The 19,701-nt window shown below is 38.4% G+C and overlaps 1 protein-coding gene across 1 annotated transcript in view; it reads left to right on the top strand.

Moving 5' to 3' along the window:
• Nucleotides 1–19,701, top strand: part of LOC135221301 (uncharacterized) — a 146,837-nt gene that overhangs the window by 99,113 nt on the left and 28,023 nt on the right. The window contains exons 3-5 of the mRNA XM_064259109.1: nucleotides 398–563; nucleotides 782–914; nucleotides 2,950–3,097. Coding sequence (XP_064115179.1) covers nucleotides 398–563; nucleotides 782–914; nucleotides 2,950–3,097 — 447 coding nt within the window. The remainder of the gene's footprint in view (nucleotides 1–397; nucleotides 564–781; nucleotides 915–2,949; nucleotides 3,098–19,701) is intronic.

The raw sequence follows: 19,701 nt of genomic DNA, 5'->3' as shown, positions 1-19,701 counted from the left end.
TTTTATTGTTGGAAACTAATGTGCTTGTTTGTTTAGGAGCAGCCTTCAGTTCCAAAATCTGAAAAATTCCAGAAACACAGCTTGCCCAAAGGGTTTCGGATAAGGGAATGTGAACCTGTACTTCTTTAATTTTCTTTTATTTCCAGTGATAAGTCATGAACACAAATCTATGTATAGCATATCTTATTGTTAGATTTTTAAGGAGTTATGGGTATGATATGATTATTTTTGTATCTTTCATAAGGGTAAAACTTGCCAGTTCCATGAAAGTTGAGAATGTTGATACATGGATATGATTAAATTAAATTATATACTAACTATGATTACATATTTTATATATTTTACTAAGCTGAAAATTGAAATGAAATTTTGTAACTGAATTTTTATTGTTTTACAGTTATATTATTGGAAGACTTCATGAAACGCTATGGTGGCTTGTTTGTGGAAGATGCCAAGTAGTTGATCAGATAGTTAAAGCAAGATTGTCTCACCTGCGACATGCAAATTTGTCACCCATGCAGCTTGGTGTACCAGCTCAATACCACACACCACTTCCGGCAGCTGTAAAGTCAATTAAATATTTTTATTATTTCACTTCTGGCAGCTGTAAATTCAATTAAATATTTTAATTGTCAAAATATTAATTTTTAGAATGATTTTACTTGTATATTACAGACGATTTTGGATATTTTTAAGAATAGCAATTTCATCGGAAAGTTAATTTTAATGAAAAGTCTCAATTGCTAGTAAGATGTTCATTGGGTATTTTACCAATTGTTAGGTTGTGGAACTTGCATCATTAGCTAGTATTGAGAGTGCCATTGGCCGACTGCAGTGTGTTAGTGCTACCACAGAACTCATCCAAGCTCAGGCAAAAGAAGCTTGTCTTACCCTTCATCAGTACAAAGACCAAGGTACAGTTTCAGATCTTTTTCAAGTTATTTTAGGGGTTTAGGTGTCTGTGTGTAATAACTTTAAATTTAGTACTGGGGAATTTAAATTTAAGAAGATACAATCTTGAATGATGAAAATTTTTTGTGCAAATCACTTTTACACTAATGTATTCTTGATAGTTTTCAGATATCTTTTGTTTTTTTTTCCTTTAAGCCAATGCACAGTGGACAGATTTCTTTCTCTATGAATTGGTGTCAGTTAAAAACATCATTCTCAGTTTTTAGCCTAGGAATTTTTCTGTACGTTATGAATCTGCATTTACCGCATTTACAGAGTAAACCTTAAGTTTTCAGAAATTTTACCAAAACACTTGTTTCTGTTAGATTATACAAAAAGAAAAAAGAAAAAAAGGCAGTCAGATTATACAAAAAGAAAAAAGAAAAAAAGGCAGTCAGCCAATCCTTCTACACATGTGTAGGCAGATTCCCAGGTCTCAAACAGCCACAGAAATCAGTATTTATACATCTTAGACAAATTACTGCCAGCTTTTTGTCCACAGGTGTTTTGAGGTTTATATACCCATGTTCTTTTTTAAAAGATTTACCTTTTATTTTGTTTAATATTTCAGTCATCTTACCCTTTGGCTTTTTTTACCAATTAGCGTACTATTTCCATCAGTGTATTTTCTTAGAATTAGGAGTGGTTAGCTTCCACCATTGACAATAGAAATGTTGTACAGTTTTTATTTTTTGCTTGGAGAGTAACTACTATTGTCATGCATTTTAAATTTTTTTTTATCAGATTGCTATGCAAGTGCTTGCTAACTAGCAAGCAGTGGGCTAGTCATTTGTCTCATAACTTAGTTTTTGTTTGGTTTTCTGCCAATTTTCGGTCCTGCTTTTTATGCTTGAAGTGCAGTTGTCTTTTTGGCATGCTGAATATTCATAATTTGTACACTGTATGTATATACTACTCAAGTATCACCTGATCTCACATACTATGCAACCCTAAAAATTTCAGCACCAAAACATGATTTTATCATACGTATATCTTGCATTTCATGTGAGTTGCATTTTCAATAGGTCAGATAAAATTAGGCTAACCTCTCTTCCTACGTAGTCTGTAATTCCATCTTGTCAAATAAGTAAAACAGAGTTAAATAAAACTAGGCTTTACTTACTGAGCGAATTTCATATTCGCAAGCTCATACTATATGTACTAGTACTACTAGTATACTGTACTGTGCTTGTAGAGAAAATTCATTTTCTGGAGAGTGTACTAGGCTAGGCTTTCAAACAAGCATTATATTTTCATTGCTAGCAACTTTTTATTTCAAATTCATTACATGATTTAATGCTTTGGAGTGTATTATGTCCATGATCCCATCTCCTTTCAATGTGGAAGCAGCTGTGTAATTACTGGATAAGTCTCATATATTTTTATATAATAAAATAAGGTTTTATATACACCCAGTAATTATATGATCAGAGCCCACCCACCTCCCCTTTGTTGGATATTATGCATAAAACAGAATGAAGTGATTAGCTAAGTTGTACCTAGTATTGCCATTTGGGGATGGCACTGTGTACCTACACAGCGATGCAAGCGCTACCTACAAAGTTTGAATTTTGGCTGACATGCGTGGAAAACTATAATTTTTTTAGCAGCTCAATCCTTCCTACCTAAAATGTAATTTGGGTTCAATATAAGTAGTAATTGTTATGTTCTGAAACAAATATGTATAATAATTTTGTAATACAACAGTTTTTGTATATCAATCCTTTATTTATGATTTGAGTTGTTTATCAGCCCTATTGTTTGTTGTATCATAAAACAAGTGGCATAAAGACTGATTTTAGTGGCTGCCTGTGACCTGAGGTCCATACTCACATGTTCTGTACTACTGTCTCTCAGTTATATAATCATTAAGACTTTCTGAAATGTTTGGGAGAATGTTGTTACCATGAAATTAGCCAAATATAAAAAATTGGTTTACATAATTTTTTTACTTTCTCTTTTCATTAAATTTTATTTTTGTAATATACTTAATGGCAGATGGGGAACCAGAATTAACCATGACACGTGAGGAGCTGGTGGCACTTCTAGCAACTGTTGTGGTTCAGGCACAGTGCTCCAATTTGGTTGCCAATATCTACTACATGACTCATTTTGTGTTTTCTGTTACTGAGGATGACCCACTCTGGTAAGTTGAGATTTATGAGTATCAGAAACGCAGTCAGGTGAGATTAAATAGAAAATACTATAGCTGTTCTGTTAAGAACTAAGGCATAATGTGGTAAGTGCCTAAATAAAGAGCTAGATAAATTTTCATTATCATCAATGTTGTCAACTATATGTTGCTCTTGCAAATGAATTGATTGTCTCTAGATTACATTATATTTACTACTGACCCAATTGAGTAAGTTGTTAGCTATGTTAACACTGGCGTAGGAAAGTATTCTTTTGCTCTGACCTTGTGTCTTACTGCTCTACTTTTATCTAATTTTATTGTTGGTTGTCTGAATTACACCGTATGGTCATCTTGATGTGACCTACCTAAAGTTCAGTTTGTTCATGAAACTTACCTGTCAGATATATATATAGCTGTATTTTCTGAAGTCCGACAGAATTTTAAAAACTTCCGACACACGCAGTGGTCGGCCAGGTGGTTAGTACCCATTCCCGCCGCTGGGAGGCGGGTATCAGGAACCATTCCCATTTTCTATTCATAATTTTTCTGTCGCTGGTGCTGAAAACACCTGTTTTCAGTACCTCCGTCTTAGGATTTTGGAAACTTCATTGCCCTAAGTATCCTAATTGTCTTTTGATTTATTTACTTGGATTTGTGGCTAGGCATACGCTATCTTAAATTGATTTGAATTTGATTCATTTTTGCATAAAATATCTGAATCTAGTTAGGCTAGTTTCAGACGGGGTTGTCTGCAAAGATAGGGTGTGGCTACCGAAAGCTTCGGTAGATCCGCACTTGGTATGTACGAGGGGTATGGGTCTTGCTTCTTTGTTGAGATTTGTCATGTAAGGAGTGTGAGACTTTGTCTATTCCGTAAGGAAGACGTATGATTCGTATGTACGCAATTAATCAGTAAAACAAAAGTCAGGGTAGTGAACCTGCTAACCTTCCTGTAGACTTTATTTTGCCTAACCCTGTAGTATGGCCTACGGGCTATGAATATGTCTACGAGAGGTGCTCGCTCTCCTTCATTGCTGGGAAGTGCTACTTCTGTAATTGTTACTCCTAACCCTGCAGTGTTGCCTTCGGGCCCTAAGCAGTGTCTGTAGAGGAATTGCCCTTTCTCTGATACTCTTTCGATTCGTATCTTAGAATCGAAAGTGCTTGCTTTAGAGAGTAAAAGTGAAGTGCAGAAGTGCAGTGATACCCCTTGTGTAGTGGAGGAGGGGTGCGTCAGATCGGCCCGTCGTTTCGCCTCCTTAGGCCGGACCTCTGCTTGACTCCCAGGACCCGGGAGGGAGCATGTCGAAAGCCTAAGGAGGGTTACAAGGAACCCCCACCGATCTGCGTGCCTTCGGCAGTTTCTGATGAAAATCCCCAGAACTGCCAAAGTGCGTGCGCGTGCACGAATCCTGAAAGATTGCTTCTCGTCCTCCGAAGCGTCCTCCCCATTCATTGCAGGGTTGGAGCTTTCGAAGGACTCGCGCCCTCTAAATAGAAGCTTTATAGAAGAGGACGCTTCACGTCCTCTCTCTCTCTCTCGTTATGCGTTTTCAGTGAGAAGTAAGAAGGCGAACGTCGCCTGAACTCGTGTCGTCTTTCCACCGAGAAATACGTAAGAGAAGTCATAGTAGCAGGCAAGCTTTTGAGAGCGGACGCCCGGGACGCTCGGATGGACTCCAGGCGCGCGCGGGTGCACGCCAAGTGCGCGCCAGTGGACGCCAAGTGCGCGCCAGTGGACGCCAAGTGCGCGCCAGTGGACGCCGAGCGCGCTCCAGTGGACGCCGAGCGCGCTCCAGTGGACGCCGAGCGTGCACCAGCGCACGCCAGGTGTGTCGCCTGGCTGAACGTTTCTGTTGAACTCTTCAAGCTCTTGTTTCAGATATGGGCCTAAAGAATGTTTATCTCTACCTCCGGTGATACCTTCTACCTCACCTGCAAAGAATGTGAAGTAGGCAGTGCTTCGGAGGAAGTTTAAAGTGAACAGACAACTTCTTCTTCGAAACCCAGCAAGACATCGGGTTTCGTGAATTCAAGAGGTCTCTGTCAATTAATATTGCTTTTCGCATAGGTGGATGGAGTTAAGGAAAGCTCAAGGGAAGATCTCGTTTGCTCTACCGCAACCTTTGCCATTCTGCCAATAAATTTAAGTTGCCACTACCGCAGTCAAGACTTTGCGATAAGGCAGTTACGGGTTATGTAAGGCTCGATGTCCTGCACGTCAGGACTCTCGGCAACGTTCAGTGGGATTCTTGCAAAGGCACTCATCAAAAGGACGCTCTTCAGGAAAGCGCAAGACAGGACTTCCTTTGCCATACTGCCAATAAATTTTAAGCTTTAGCAGGCATTAGTTGTGATACGGGAGAGGAAGCTGGTTGGAGAGTTTCTTCCTCTTCCCAGGATAATTTTGCAAGCTTTTTAGCCCATCTGAAAGGGTTTTTCAGATGATAGATTTTGTTAGTTTCTAGTCGGGACTACGCTGCCGAATTGAACATCGTCGTTCTACCTGCCGTAAGCCCAGTCTCTTAACAGGATTCTTGCCCCTTCCTCGTTTGAGATGGGAATCGAAAAAAATTAAATGCTTGACTCCCTGGATTACGTTTTGTCAATTCAGTGACTTTCCCCCATTGACAATATACTTTCGTTTTGTCAAGTAAGTGGGTATCCCCTCATTGACAAAATATCTCTTTGTCCCGTAAATGGGTTAGTTCTCATTGACAAACATCTCATTAACTTGATATTGCGTAAGCGAATAAGCTCTTATTGACAAGATTCGGAAGAGCTCTCATTCGTCATTCGCAGACTCGTACAGAAATAGACTTGTAGACTACGTCAATGAACGCTTATGTCCAGTAACATAAGAAGCTTGAGCTGACTGGCTTCGATTCTCTTAAGTTTTGTTCATGAAACTTGCCTGTCAGATATGTATGTAGCTGTATTTCCGAATTCAGCTATATATATGTCTGCCAGGTAAGTATGAACAAACTTTATTGTGATATAATTTCATATTTTGCCTTGCGTTATTTTACTTCTGGTTGGTTCAAGTCATATACGCTTGCTGTAGTTACCTCTTCGGATGGCAACCGAGAGGTCTATTGTCTATTTTAAGGACATTTAATCGTTACTTACTCCCTGCAGCCTTCCAGGAGTTTCCGATTTATCTTTTACCGTTGTATGGTAGTGTTCTGACGACACAAACGCATCTATATATTTAGCGTTTTCTGTTTCGCTTAAAATATACCAGCTTGAGAGTCTTTCTGCTCAAAAATAACGGACCTATTTCTTCGTAGAATAGGGTAGCTGGCAACCCAGACATAAAGTTAAGAGACGACGTTCGTAAGCTGCTGGCTGCTGCTGTCACGCTGTGTCTGTCTTCCAGAGTTCCAGTCCAACCGAGCCAGCTGCCAGTAACAGATCGGGCGCTGTCATGCGCGGTAGGTTACGTCTCTCTCTCCTGCGGGATTGACTGACTAACCGTATCTCTGTGCTGGCGGTTACGTCTCTCCTGCGGGATTGACTGACTAACTGTATCTCTGCCCTACAATCACGGACTTTAGCCTAAGATTGAGGGATTTCTTACGTGAATGAATAAACGTTGCATTCGTTTTGCCTTACTATGTTCAACAGAGTTATCTCTTAATCCTTTCGGTGCTCGTTACCGCACGGTATAGAACTACGAGTCTACCGCAACATTGCACTTTTATATGCTCTCCTGCTTAGGCAAAGCGCAGCCTTATTAGGGAAGTAAGCATACTCGGGGAGGGAATGGATGAGCTTGCTGGGGACCATTTCCTTCCTGAAGAAGTTTGTTTCCCCGAATAGACTGCAATTCAGACCACAGTTTTCTCCTACCGGGAAACTGAAATATTATTCAAGATCTAGGAATGATTCTGAACATCTCTCAGTGCGTTTATCACCTGAGGTGATAGAAAGAAGGTGCCGGACATCTGGATAGGGTTTCAGATGTCTTGGATCTTAATCTGAAAGAAGTAAAAGCGATTCGGTAGTCCCTCCAGTCCTCGTAACGAGTTTTGGGAACCAGTGGTCCAGATCAACTCTGATATTCCACAGCTCTCTCATATCTTAAGAAGTATCTTCTCGGTCCCTGTTCGAGTTTACGAGAAAGCCTATTATAACAACAGGCGTAGAATGTAACGATCCTCTAGAGGTTCGTTACAGGATTGCAAAAGTCCGTACGAATCGTCTAGATCGACGGCAGCAACTATTGACTTCCGAGTGGAATCTTTCTTTAGAAGTAAGTTGAGAGTTGTGGAGACTTTAGGGACGCCCTTTCATTCTTCTCTTCGATATGTTTGAGGACGAAGAGGCTTCTTCTTTTCTGCTCCCTTATTCTCGATCCGGGATCGGTACCATTAAACGCCATCCTATGATATTGAACGGGGATGGATATTTAGTCTCTTTTCCCCTTTTTTCAATCTCTTAGGAAATGTAATAAGAGGATTTATGACGTCACAGGGAGCGACAATGACGCTGATCGCCCCATGTTGGCCTTCAGGTATCCTGGTATTCACAGAGGATCACATACTTCCTAGTTCACTTTCCAAGGACCTTTTCCGAGAGAGTCGGTCTACTCTAACTCGAAAGGTACCTATAACTACCTATATACATCTCCGCTCTGAGTCTGACTACGTTTCAGGCTATCGAGATGTTGACAGGAATAAGATTACCGTCTTCCATTTCCGTCTGAAGAATGGGGATAAGCTGGCAGTCACAACTATTAAAGAATACGCAAATATGTTTGTTGACGGCCTTTGGGCTCAGAGATTTGCGTCTGTCAAACAACAGCCCTTCACGATCTTTGAGTTCTGTGGAATCTCGAACCTCGCTCATCATCTACTTTTTGTCTCACCTGTTTTCTCGGAGTCAGACACTCGTGCGAGATCAGGCGACATATAGTAGCCCGAGTTTCTTGTTGACGAAGTCGGTTGCGTTTGTATACACCCCCGATGATCGTGTAACATGAGACCAGGTTGGACTGTCAGGCATTCTTCCTTCGGGACTGAATCGCCTTTTTGCTCCTCGCTCCTTTCTCCTGGCACCAGAAGCTCGAGTCAGGAGTTGATTCGCTGACGACGTTGGGTTGCGTTGATACACCCCAAGGTTTGCTTAGATTGAATCGCCCAGGCAGTCCAGACACTCATCCTTCAGCGAAGAATAGTGCCTTATGGTCTTCAGGGTACAGCCTTGCTGTCCTTGATTCGTCTGACTGGTCAACTGGTCGGTCACCTGACTTTAGTACAGACGGACTGACTGTGCATGTCCAGATCGAAGCTTTCAATATGGAACTTAGACGTAGTCTGAAGTTCTTGATGTCAAAGCATTCGAACCTCTCCTACCTGTTAACTTCTTGCATGTGATCAGGAAGGCCTTCTTCTAACCACCCTAGATACGACAAAGAGGGTTAGTGAGATTTTAAGCCATCGTCACAAGTTTTGGCTTTAGAGAACACAAGGCGGTGTGCTCTCTAACCCTTCCGTTGTGGCCTAAGAATGGTAACCCGTTTTGTCCTTGGGCCAGGAGCTTGGAAGCAAGGATGGCACAAGTTAGTGGGCAGGAGCCAGAGAGAGTCCTGTGCCCTGTCGGGTCTCTCAAGTTTTATCTACATAAAACTCAAGAAAGTCGAAGTCATTCGGGCAATCTGCAGTGTTCCGAAAAAGACCAGACTTGCCCATATCGAAGAACAGCCTGGCTTTAGGTGGTTAAGGGAGTTCTTTCCAAAAATGCTCCTTCAGTGTGTTTGCACAAAGATTTGAAATCTTTTTATCTGAATGCTCACGAGGTGATGAGGGCGCGGCCTCGGAAGCATTTCAACAGAGCATGGCACTCAGCAACATCCTGAGTACCATGTTTTAGCGAAGCAACTCTGTGTTCACTTCACACTCCCTGCGAGATGTGAAGATGGCATATGAGATCTGCTGCTCGCTAGGGCCATACGTGTCTGCAGACACAATCTTGGGGGCAAGAAGTACCACTCATCCTATCCTGTAGAAAATGGTTAGGAAGAGCTCTTAATTTAGTTGTTGAGTCGCCGACAACGGCGACTTCTTAACTCTTAAGCCTTAGTTAACACACCTTAACTTTGGCTAGGTTGGTCAGGTGGTGATATATATTTATATATATATATATTTATTTTACTTCTTAGCCCTCATGGTATGGTCAATATGGTCTAGTCACGTCGTGGTCTCGCCCCTGTTGACAGATCATCTGGAGTGCACCAGCTATATAGGTCTCTACCTCGCTGGCAACTCTAGTAGCACAAGCAGACTTACGTGGCAGTAACCACGAAGCCAGCTATGCTAACAGGTGGAACCAAGATGTAAATCATCTGCATGCATTTGTTTCCCAAAATCCTTCTATTCTGTCCCTTCCCACCTCCAAAGGTGGGATTCAGCTATATATATATCTGACAGGTAAGTTTCATGAACAAAATGATATTGTTATGATACAATAAAGTTTGTTCATACTTACCTGGCAGATATATATAATCAAGTACCCACCCACCTCCCCTCAGGGGACAGTGGAAATAAAAATTATGAATAGAAAATGGGAATGGTTCCTGATACCCGCCTCCCAGCGGCGGGAATGGGTACTAACCACCTGGCCGACCACTGCGTGTGTCGGAAGTTTTTAAAATTCTGTCGGACTTCAGAAAATACAGCTATATATATATCTGCCAGGTAAGTATGAACAAACTTTATTGTATCATAACAATATCATGTTTCATAACTGAGATCATCACTTAAGATCGTAGTTCTGTAATTACATGGGCTTTCTGGATTACTTTGAACCAGTTGGCACCAGTTCTGTCCAGACACCCAGTTCATACATTTTTTTTACTTAGGGAAACAAAGGATACCGTTCTTAAGGCAGCAAACTCTGAAAATGATGGAAGCTCTTGTATGTCAATCCATTAATCCTTACAGTTCAGGCTAAATATACATTAATGAAACTTTGATACCAGGTAAACTTTAAGGTTGGCTAATAAATGGAAAGAGGATTTTATGCAAATACACATGGTATAGGAAAAAATTGAAAATTTTTTGTACCCTCCATGGGAAGTTGAATGTGAATATTGCTAACTCTGTGCTGGGCCTCTTCCAAGACACTGGTAAAAATGCTAGTAAATTTTAGGAAGTTATATACAGGCAGTCCGTGGCTTACGATGAGTTTGGCTTACGACGTTCTGAGGTTACAATACTTCTCAATTATATTCATCAGAAATTATTTCCAAGTTTATGACGCCTGTCCCAGGGTTATGGCGCTTATTTATGATGCTGATCTGGCAGAAGAAATTTGACTCTAAAAATGCAAAATAATCAATAATTGAAGGTTTTTTTTATGAAAAATGCAATAAAAATGTAGTTTACATAGTTTAAAATACACCCAAAGCATTAAAAGTAAGGTTTTCATAGGATTTTTTATGATTTTCAGCTTAGGATGCGTCAAGAACGAAACCCCCATCATAAGCCAGGGACTGCCTGATTATTCTTTCTAATGTTTTTTTGTACTGGATTTTGCAAAAGATAAAAACTAAAACCAGCAACAGTATCCATTAGTATATTTATGAACAAATATATAAAAGATGTTGTGGCACAGAAATGTAGTTTAACCAGACAACTAAGCCGATTAACAGCTCTCCTAGGGCTGGCCCAAATGATTAGATTTTTTTACATGTCTAGGAACCAATTGGTTACTTAGCAACAGGAACTACAGCTTATTGTGGGATCTGAACCCCATTTTATTGAGAAATTAATTTCTTATCACCAGAAGTAAATTCCTCTGATTCTGCACTGACAGTAGGGGAAGCAAATTCGGACCACCAGATTGGTAGTCGAGTACGCAACCCACTTGTCCTGTGAAGAAGTAATGTAGTACCTTACCCAGTGAAATCTCATAGTCATTGAGCTTGAAGTGTGAGTGTTGCCATAAGAGTTGATGGTTCTAGGAAAATTCAGTTGGAAAATTTCCAGCCGGAAGATTGCCAGGTGGAAAATAGCCAGTGGGGAAAACTGCCATTGAGAAAATTGCCAGTGAGGAATATTTCAATTGGCAAATAAAAAGATTGAGCTCAGAAAATCTAACCTACATGAAGACAATTTCAATCTGAAAAGAAAAAGTAATTCCTTTTTTAATGTGATTGCTCATTTGGACCAAAACTACCATTTCTCTTTTTATAAGTGCTTATTTTATCATTTGAAGTCCAACCTAAGTGACGAAACCCTGATAGTGCTTTAGAATAAATAAAAAAAAAACTGAAAGGGGCTTTATTATGATAGTGCTTTAGAATAAAAAAAAATGGAAAGGGGTTTCACTAAATAAAAACTGAAGATTTAAAACAAAAAGTTTTATTCATCGACATTTCGTATATATAAAATAAAAGGCATGAGGTCTTATTGACAAAGCATAAAAAAGTCATTATAATATAATGAAACAAAATAGATATTTTACAAATAAGAACAAGTTTTTGCTATTCAAAATTAATGGAGATTATAAGCAACAGATTGAAGAAATGTGATTTTATCATCTGCGTTATGTAGCTCAACAGCTCTCTTCAGTTATTCATTGATATTTTTGTACTTCTTTGGATTACGAATCTCATCTCGTTCAAATTGTAGTATTCTTATTTGCAATAAAATTTCCTCTTTCTTCATAAATGAAATACATTTCCAGATATTTGGATGACTTTGTGCAGTATTTTTGAAAAAAGTGTTGTTGAAACCTTCAGTGCTGTTGTTGGTACGTGGTAAGCAAAGCTCCACTCTTGAATCAATATTCCACATAGAAATTGGAAATAACGGCATTGACCTTCTTCTATTGTTACCTCTTCCTCTCATAACACCAATGTATGTTAATTCAAAATAGGAAAGAAATTCTTCAGGAATATCTTCATCTTCTGATAGTTCTTCAAAGCCTGTAATAACCAGGGCTAAAAAACATTGTATCTTCAAACTAAATCTGCTTTCATTGAGGTAGCTCCTCAGTGGCATGATTGGTATGGTCTTGACCTGCCTTCTCGGTCGACGCGAGTTCGATTCTCGGGCATTCCATTGAGGTGTGATAGATGTGTATTCCTGGCAATAGAAGTTCACTGTGGGGGGTCTTTTTGAATTAAATTTTTCATGTGGAACAGGTTTTCATAGGTAGTTTCTGTTTTCTTAGGAAGGAGCGGCTACAGTCTCATGGGCCAACCTTACCTCCAACCAATTTTCATGTCCAAGCCTACCAATAGGTGGCGTGTCATGGTAGGTCTTCTAGGTCGAAGGGACTACTTACCTGTGCATATGGATTTGGTTGTTGTGCAGCCCTGGAAATTGGCCCGTGAAATTGGCCTGCAAAACTGTAACCAACCTGTTAGGAAGAACTGCAAAAACACGTGGAAAACTAAACTTTCAACCTGCACATGAATTGTAAATAGCTGATAGAACACGTCAGGTGACACTTTGAACGTTCCATCTTTAGCACAGTTGCTATTTCTCCTTAAATCCTGAATGCCATCATTTGTGATAAACAATAATATTCGATTTTCATCATTGGCTCCAAAATCATACTGGGGTAATCTCTCTCCAGAATCAAGATTTTGAAATTCGAGTGGAATTATAAATCCTGTCCTTTCAGAGGGAATAGGTATGGTGCACAATTTTTGCCTTTTCCATTGTCGAACATTTCTACTTATATGTTGCACATTCCATAGCTCATGACTTACACATTCATCTAAATATGATAAACAATTTACCAAAGAACGATTAGGTTGACTCAAAATCAAAACTTCCTCTTTCAGATCTTGAACTTCCTCTTTCAGATCTTGAATCACTTCTTTGGCTTCCACTTTGCTCTTGGTGGAACTGTGATTGTGCTCATTAACACATTTCACAATTTTGTAACCATGATCCTTTGACTTAGTGTGTAGTCTTGCTGGGCACGATTTCTGTTTTCGTGCAGCACATCCCCAATAGATTTTTGTTCCCTCCTTGCTTATCCCATTTTGATGATACATATTCTGAAGTTCATCGACAAGGATATCCTTATCACCTTCACTTAGTTATAATAGAAGCCATTATGGGTATAGAGAATAAATAAATGTACATCTCTTTCATACCAATTCACGCCTTGAACTAATTTTTTCTTTTAAGTAAGTCAGTCAAGTAAATTTGAGTTCAAACATGATAATTCAAAACAAATATAAACAGAAATTGTAGTTTTGGTTTGAACAAGCAATTATAAAAAGAAATGGTTAGTCTTAATTACTAATATTCTTGTCACTTCAAATGGCAAAGTAAGCACTTACAAAAAGAGAAATGTTAGTTTTGGTCAAAATGAGCTTAGTCCTTTTATTTGCCAATGGCAATATTCCTCACTGGCAGTTTTCTCAATGGCAGTTTTCTCAATGGCAGTTTTCCCCACTGTCAATTTTCCACCTGGCAATCTTCCGGTTGGAAATTTTCCAACTGAGAATTTTCCTTGCACGAGTTGATGTAACTCATTTATGCCCCATGAAAAATTATTCTTCCAGAGGACATCCAGATCAAACCTACTGGGTTAAGCGGAGGTGGGCAGAGTACTTATTGGCATGGAGGGACTCGGGGCCATGCATATTCTAATCCAGTCAAACATTGGTTTTAGTATGCCCCTCTTTTCGTACGTTGCCTCGGATTTTGTCCACTCAGAAACGCTCCATCTGGGCCCAGTGTGTAACCGGCCCCTGTACAAACCCCCAAACAAAGCATCCCTTGTTCTTCTATCGTGACCCATTCTGGCTTTGTTTCTTACTGAACAAGCAACACCTCGCTTGCAGTCTGCATCCCCGTGCATGTTCATTGTGTTTTGTGCTATTTTGCTGTTAAAACTCTTTCCAAAGAAGCCATCATGGGGCCAAAGAAAGTTGCAAGTGCCAGCCCTTCAGTAAAAAAGACCAGAAATACAATAGAATTCAAGAAAGAAGTTGTAGCGAAGTATGAAAGTGGTGCACATGTAGCTGATCTTGCTAGGATGTACAGCAAGTCAGTGTCGACAGTCAGCTCTATTCTAGCAAAGAAACTTAAAATCAGGGCAGCTGATGTTGTGAAAGGGGTCATTTCATTATCAAAACACTGACCGTAACTAGTGGAAGACGTTGAAAAGCTTCTTTTAGTGTGGATAAATGAAAAACAATTAGTGGGGGATAGTGTGTCTCAAGCGATCATTTGTGAGAAAGCTAGGATGTTGCATGCTGATTTAAGTAAGAAAATGACAACAACAGGTGCTGATGTTAGTGATTTTATGGCCAGCAGAGGCTGGTTTGAAAAATTTAAAAAGCGTACAGGCATACAGTTTTCTTAAATCTTTGGTTACATTTTGCTCAATAATGCCACACCTGGCAACTCTAGAAAGGGACTGGAGGTTCCAAATCCTTGTGTTTGTTGCTTTCTAGATTTCCAGTCACTCTAAACCATGAAGATTCTGTAGAAGTCCTATAATCAAATATACTACTTGAATGTAGTAACAGGTTCTATACAGTGAACCCCCATATTCACGCCCCCTGATCCCAACTCCTTGACGAGGTGGGGGGCTTAGGGATCCACTGCAGAGGGAGTATGCCCCTGTATGCCTACTCTCTGCTGTGGATCCAACTGAACATTGGGACCTTTCACTCCTTTACCCCTCCTCCTCTAAATTTTCCCTCTTCCCTCCTTCTTCTTTCGTTGACGACCTTGGCGTGGTTTTGGAGTATTGAATTGAACGCTCTTTTAACTTGATGGAGGGTGGAGTTGGACGGCATGCCACTCCACCCGTAAAACTAGAGTACCTGACGTGGTCGAGCGAGGGGAAATTTTTATGTCCAGCCATGCCCACAGTGCTGGGTCCGATCTCTTGGGACTGACGACCCTTAAGGCACTGTGGGTATGGCGTATATCCAGATGAGTGTCCCAGGGCAGTTACCATAGCGTAACAGTATTGCTCCTCCCTCAGTTGGGCCTCCTTGGTGAGAGGGATCTCATCCTGGACGAAATATTTAAACTTTATATATATGGAAACTAAAACAAAAACCCCTACGACTTCTGGCATGGCAATGGACTGTTCTAAGGAAAACCCAGGTAATGAAGAACAGGCTGGTATTAAAACTTTAATACCATACAAGCCACAAAGAAAAAGCAAATTTAGAATTGACCCAACCTTGACTCACTTCGACTCCCTCTTTGGGAGTGGAAGTTGGTCAAGGTTCTTGACCTTGGAAACTGACAGAAAAATATCAGCATTAAGATTGGAAAATTATTTGTTAAGTAGGCACCCAACCTCAGAAATGTCATTTAGACAAATAAAAGAACAGGAGTGGTTAATAGAAACCACTACAAAAAATCAATCTGAAAATTATTTAACCATAAAGAACATAGACAATATAAAAGTAACGATAAGAAAGCACGACAATATGAACAGTGTACAGGGTACTGTAGTACTTCCTAAAAGTGAAGAGCCAATAGAGAAAAATATTTTGCTGGATTCCCTTAAAAAAAGGTACAACAATGTACAAGATTGTGAAGTTTACAGTATAACCACGTAAACAAAGTAATGAAAAGACATTGAAAATAGCAAAAATAAAATTTGAAGGCCAAGAATTGCCTTTCAAAATTAAAATCATGGGCCAAAATAGAGAACTGAGACCTTATGTTCCAAAACCACTACAGTGCCAAAACTGCAGTAAATATGGGCATACATGGAAAAATTGCAGAAATATATCGATTTGTGCATATTGTGGATCTGACAAACATACCACGCAGTGGAAGTGTGGTGAACCAAAATGTGTAAACTGTGGCCAAAATCACCATGCTAGGTCTAAGGAGTGTATGTACTATATATACAATACAGAACTGAAATTACTTCAGGAGAGATCAGGAATGCCAATAAGAGAAGCCAAACTAGAGTTGAGAGTTAGAGGAATGCATGATCCCGCTAGGAAGCAAATGTTCTCTGCTGCAATGAGCTCAAGAATGAAACAAAAATGGAAGCAAATAACAAACCCTAATAGATAAATCAGAAGAAAAAATAACTTTACAAGAAACTAATATAGCAAGAAATCAAGATACTTGTGCAACTGTATGTTCAAATTCATTTGAGATATTGGAGGAAATAGAAACACAAGAGAATAATACATATATAGCTGAAATATTTACAAGATAATTATAATGAGCTGGAATCTAAAGATAAAAAGAGGCCTTTAGAGAGAACTCCACCCAAAACCAAGGAGGACAAGCAAAACACAAGAGCTAATTCAAAAGACAAAAAAATGACTACTTGAAACAACGTCACCCAAATCCAAAAAACAAATTAAACAATCAGTAAGACCCAAAATCTATATGGATAAAAATGAATACCGAGAAGACAAAGTCAAAGAAAATTGCTTGCAAACAAAAAATGAAAAAAGAGAAATCCAAATAAAAGAGAAAGTTAAAACATCAGATAAAATTGAAGAAAGTATTGAAATAGAACCCAAGAGCAAAAGCCATTTAAATGCACCTCTAATAAAAAGAACATCTGAGACTCTTCAGCCAATAAAGAAAACAATAGCAGAAATACATCACCCACCAAAAGAAGAACAAAGTACAGCAAAATTATACAACTTCAATAAAATTCAAAGTTCAGGAAAACAAATAAAGATACTAAAACAAAACCCTAAACCTTCTTAAAATGTCTATTTTACAGTGGAATATCAGAGGATACGTATCAAATAATGAAAACTTAAAATCACTAATTAGAGAATGTAATGCAAATATCATTTGCTTACAGGAAACTAAAATAGGTAACAATGTTCTCAATGCTGGCATAAATTATAATGTGTGGAAATCAACACAAATTTTAAATGACAACAGCCAAGGAGGAACTGCAATCATAACGCATTCTTCAATCAAATGCCAACCTGTTAGGATTAACTCGGTAATACAGGCATGTGCCGTTCAAGTATTCCTAGAAAAAAAAATAACAATATGCTCAATATATATGGAACCGTCGTTAGAAAGTCGCTTAATAGATCATCTTGGAAATAATAGACCATTACAAGTGGAAGACTTAGAAAATCTAATAGAACAATTGCCAAAACCTTACTTATTAGTAGGTGACTTCAACGCCAAACATCCCATGTGGGGAAGTACATCATCTGACAGGAGAGGAAACACTGTCCTAGATTTTATAGATAACAAAAAATTGATTATTTTAAATGATGGTTCTCCAACAAGATTTGATGTTTATCATAATAGCACCTCTGCAATAGACATCACTTTTTTATGTTCCCAGAAATTGCCACAGATTTCAGTTGGAAAGTAAATAATAATTTATTTGGGAGTGACCACTGGCCAATACAAATTGAGCTAAAAAATAATTCTAATATAACATATATACCGAAGAGGAAAATGGAAGAAGCAAATTGGAATTTATATAAAGAGAAAACGGTGATTAACAAAAAACTATCTGACTTTACAAACCACATAGATGCTTATGAAGAACATCTAGTAAAAACAATAGATGATAAAGCAAATGAAACTATTCCAGTTACCTCAGGCAATCCGACTAGACCACTGGTACCCTGGTGGAATGAAGAATGTAAAGCAGCAAGGAAGATTACGAGAACATGCTTTAGAAGATATCTGAGACATAAATGTGATGCAATAGAATTGCATATTTGAGAGCTAAAGCAAAGCAGAAAAGAATATTCAAGATAGCCAAAAGAAATTCATGGAAAAAAATATATTAATAATATAAATTCTAAAACTCAAGACAAAGAAATCTGGAAGAAAATAAATAAACTGCAGGGTAGATATCGGCCAGAACCATTACCTACATTAAAAGTAGAAAACAAATATATTTCAAATCCCAAAGTAGTCGCAAATGAATTGGGAAAATGTTTCGCCAAAACATCTAGTATCTCGAATTATACAAAGAAATTCCAATTAAAAATCAAAAATTATGTCCCAATACCAATAAAATCTAATAATCAGGAAATCTATAATCTTCCTTTCACCATGGAAGAACTGGAAAATGTCCTGAAACTTGCAAGTCCAACAGCTCCAGGGGAAGACAACATTAGATATGAAATGATAAAAAAACTACCAGAAAGAAAAAGCAAAACCTTTTTATTAGAAATTTTAAATGAATTATGGCGCTCTCACAGCATACCTAAAACCTGGAAAGAATCTTTAATCATACCAGGCTTAAAACCAGAAAAGACCCAGTCACCAAGCAGCTATAGGGGCCAATAGCCCTTACTAGTTGTCTAAGTAAGATATTTGAAAAAATGGTGAATAACAGACTAATATGGGTATTAGAAAATAAACAGCTATTGTCAAACAGACAGTTTGGATTCAGGAAAAATAAAAGTACCATAAATCCCCTCTTAATGATTACAAGAGAGATACAAAATGCAATGGTTGGTAAAAAACAAACAATAGGAGTATTTTTTTATTTAGAGAAGGCATATGATACCACCTGGAGGGGAGGGATTTTAAAAAAAATGATAGAATGGGGAATAGGAGGCAATTTATATGAATATATTAGGGAATTCCTATCTGAAAGATATATAAAAGTGAAAGTGGGGGCAGAAATCTCTGATTCATTTATCCAGGAGGAAGGAATCCCCCAAGGTAGTGTACTAAGCGTGGCGTTGTTTGCAATAGCAATAAATGAGATAATTGAAATGATCCCGCCAGGAGTCCAAGGATCCCTTTTGTAGATGACTTCGTCATATATAGTAGTGGTGAAAAAGCGCTGGACATAAGCAACAGATTGCAAGCAGCCATAAATAGGGTAAAAAAACAAAAATAAAAAAAAGGGGCCGATAACAAGGGTTTTAATTTTCTCCGCAAAAAACAAAAGCTGTCAGATTTACAAGATCAAGAAAACAGGAATTAATTCCTACTTTATTTATAAATAATGATATAATTGAATATGATGATCAGATAAAATTCCTCGGTGTAATACTTGATAAAAAACTTACATATAAAGAACATATAGAACAACTGGCGATAAAAGTAAGAAAATCCTTAAATATAATAAAAGTAATTGTGCATAATGAGTGGGGTGCTGATAGAACACCTCTGATAAAAGTATATAAGGCTCTTTGTCTAAGTAAACTTGATTATGCATGTCAAGTATATGGTAGTGCTTCTAAAACCTTATTAACAAAACTGGATGTCATACATAACATGGGTATTAGACTATGCACTGGTGCCTACAGAACTTCCCCCGTGGAAAGTCTGTATGTAGAAGCAGGAATAGATCCCCTGAAAGTACGAAGAGAAGAAATGGGATTAAAATACATAGCTAAAATAAATAACCTTAATGATAATCCAAACACCAAATATATGAAGAACATAACAAATAATTATGACGACAAACCAAGAGCCTCTAAACCATTGGAGAATAGATTAAAACCTGATATAGAACATCTAAAATTAGGAACAAGTAGCATATCAAAAATAACAACTTCTAAAATACCTCCGTGGAGACATGCTAAATAGAAATCTATGAGAAATCATTTAATAAGAAGGTAACAGATGCACAATTGAAGAGTGAATTTCTGTCACACCAGGAAAAACATAAACGGGATATTAGTATTTATACAGATGGTTCCA

This window comes from Macrobrachium nipponense, chromosome 2, assembly GCF_015104395.2.
Source record: "Macrobrachium nipponense isolate FS-2020 chromosome 2, ASM1510439v2, whole genome shotgun sequence".
In the NCBI taxonomy this organism is placed as follows: Eukaryota; Metazoa; Arthropoda; class Malacostraca; order Decapoda; family Palaemonidae; genus Macrobrachium; species Macrobrachium nipponense.
Note: the sequence above shows the minus strand (reverse complement) of the source record. Positions and strands in the feature narration are given on the sequence as shown.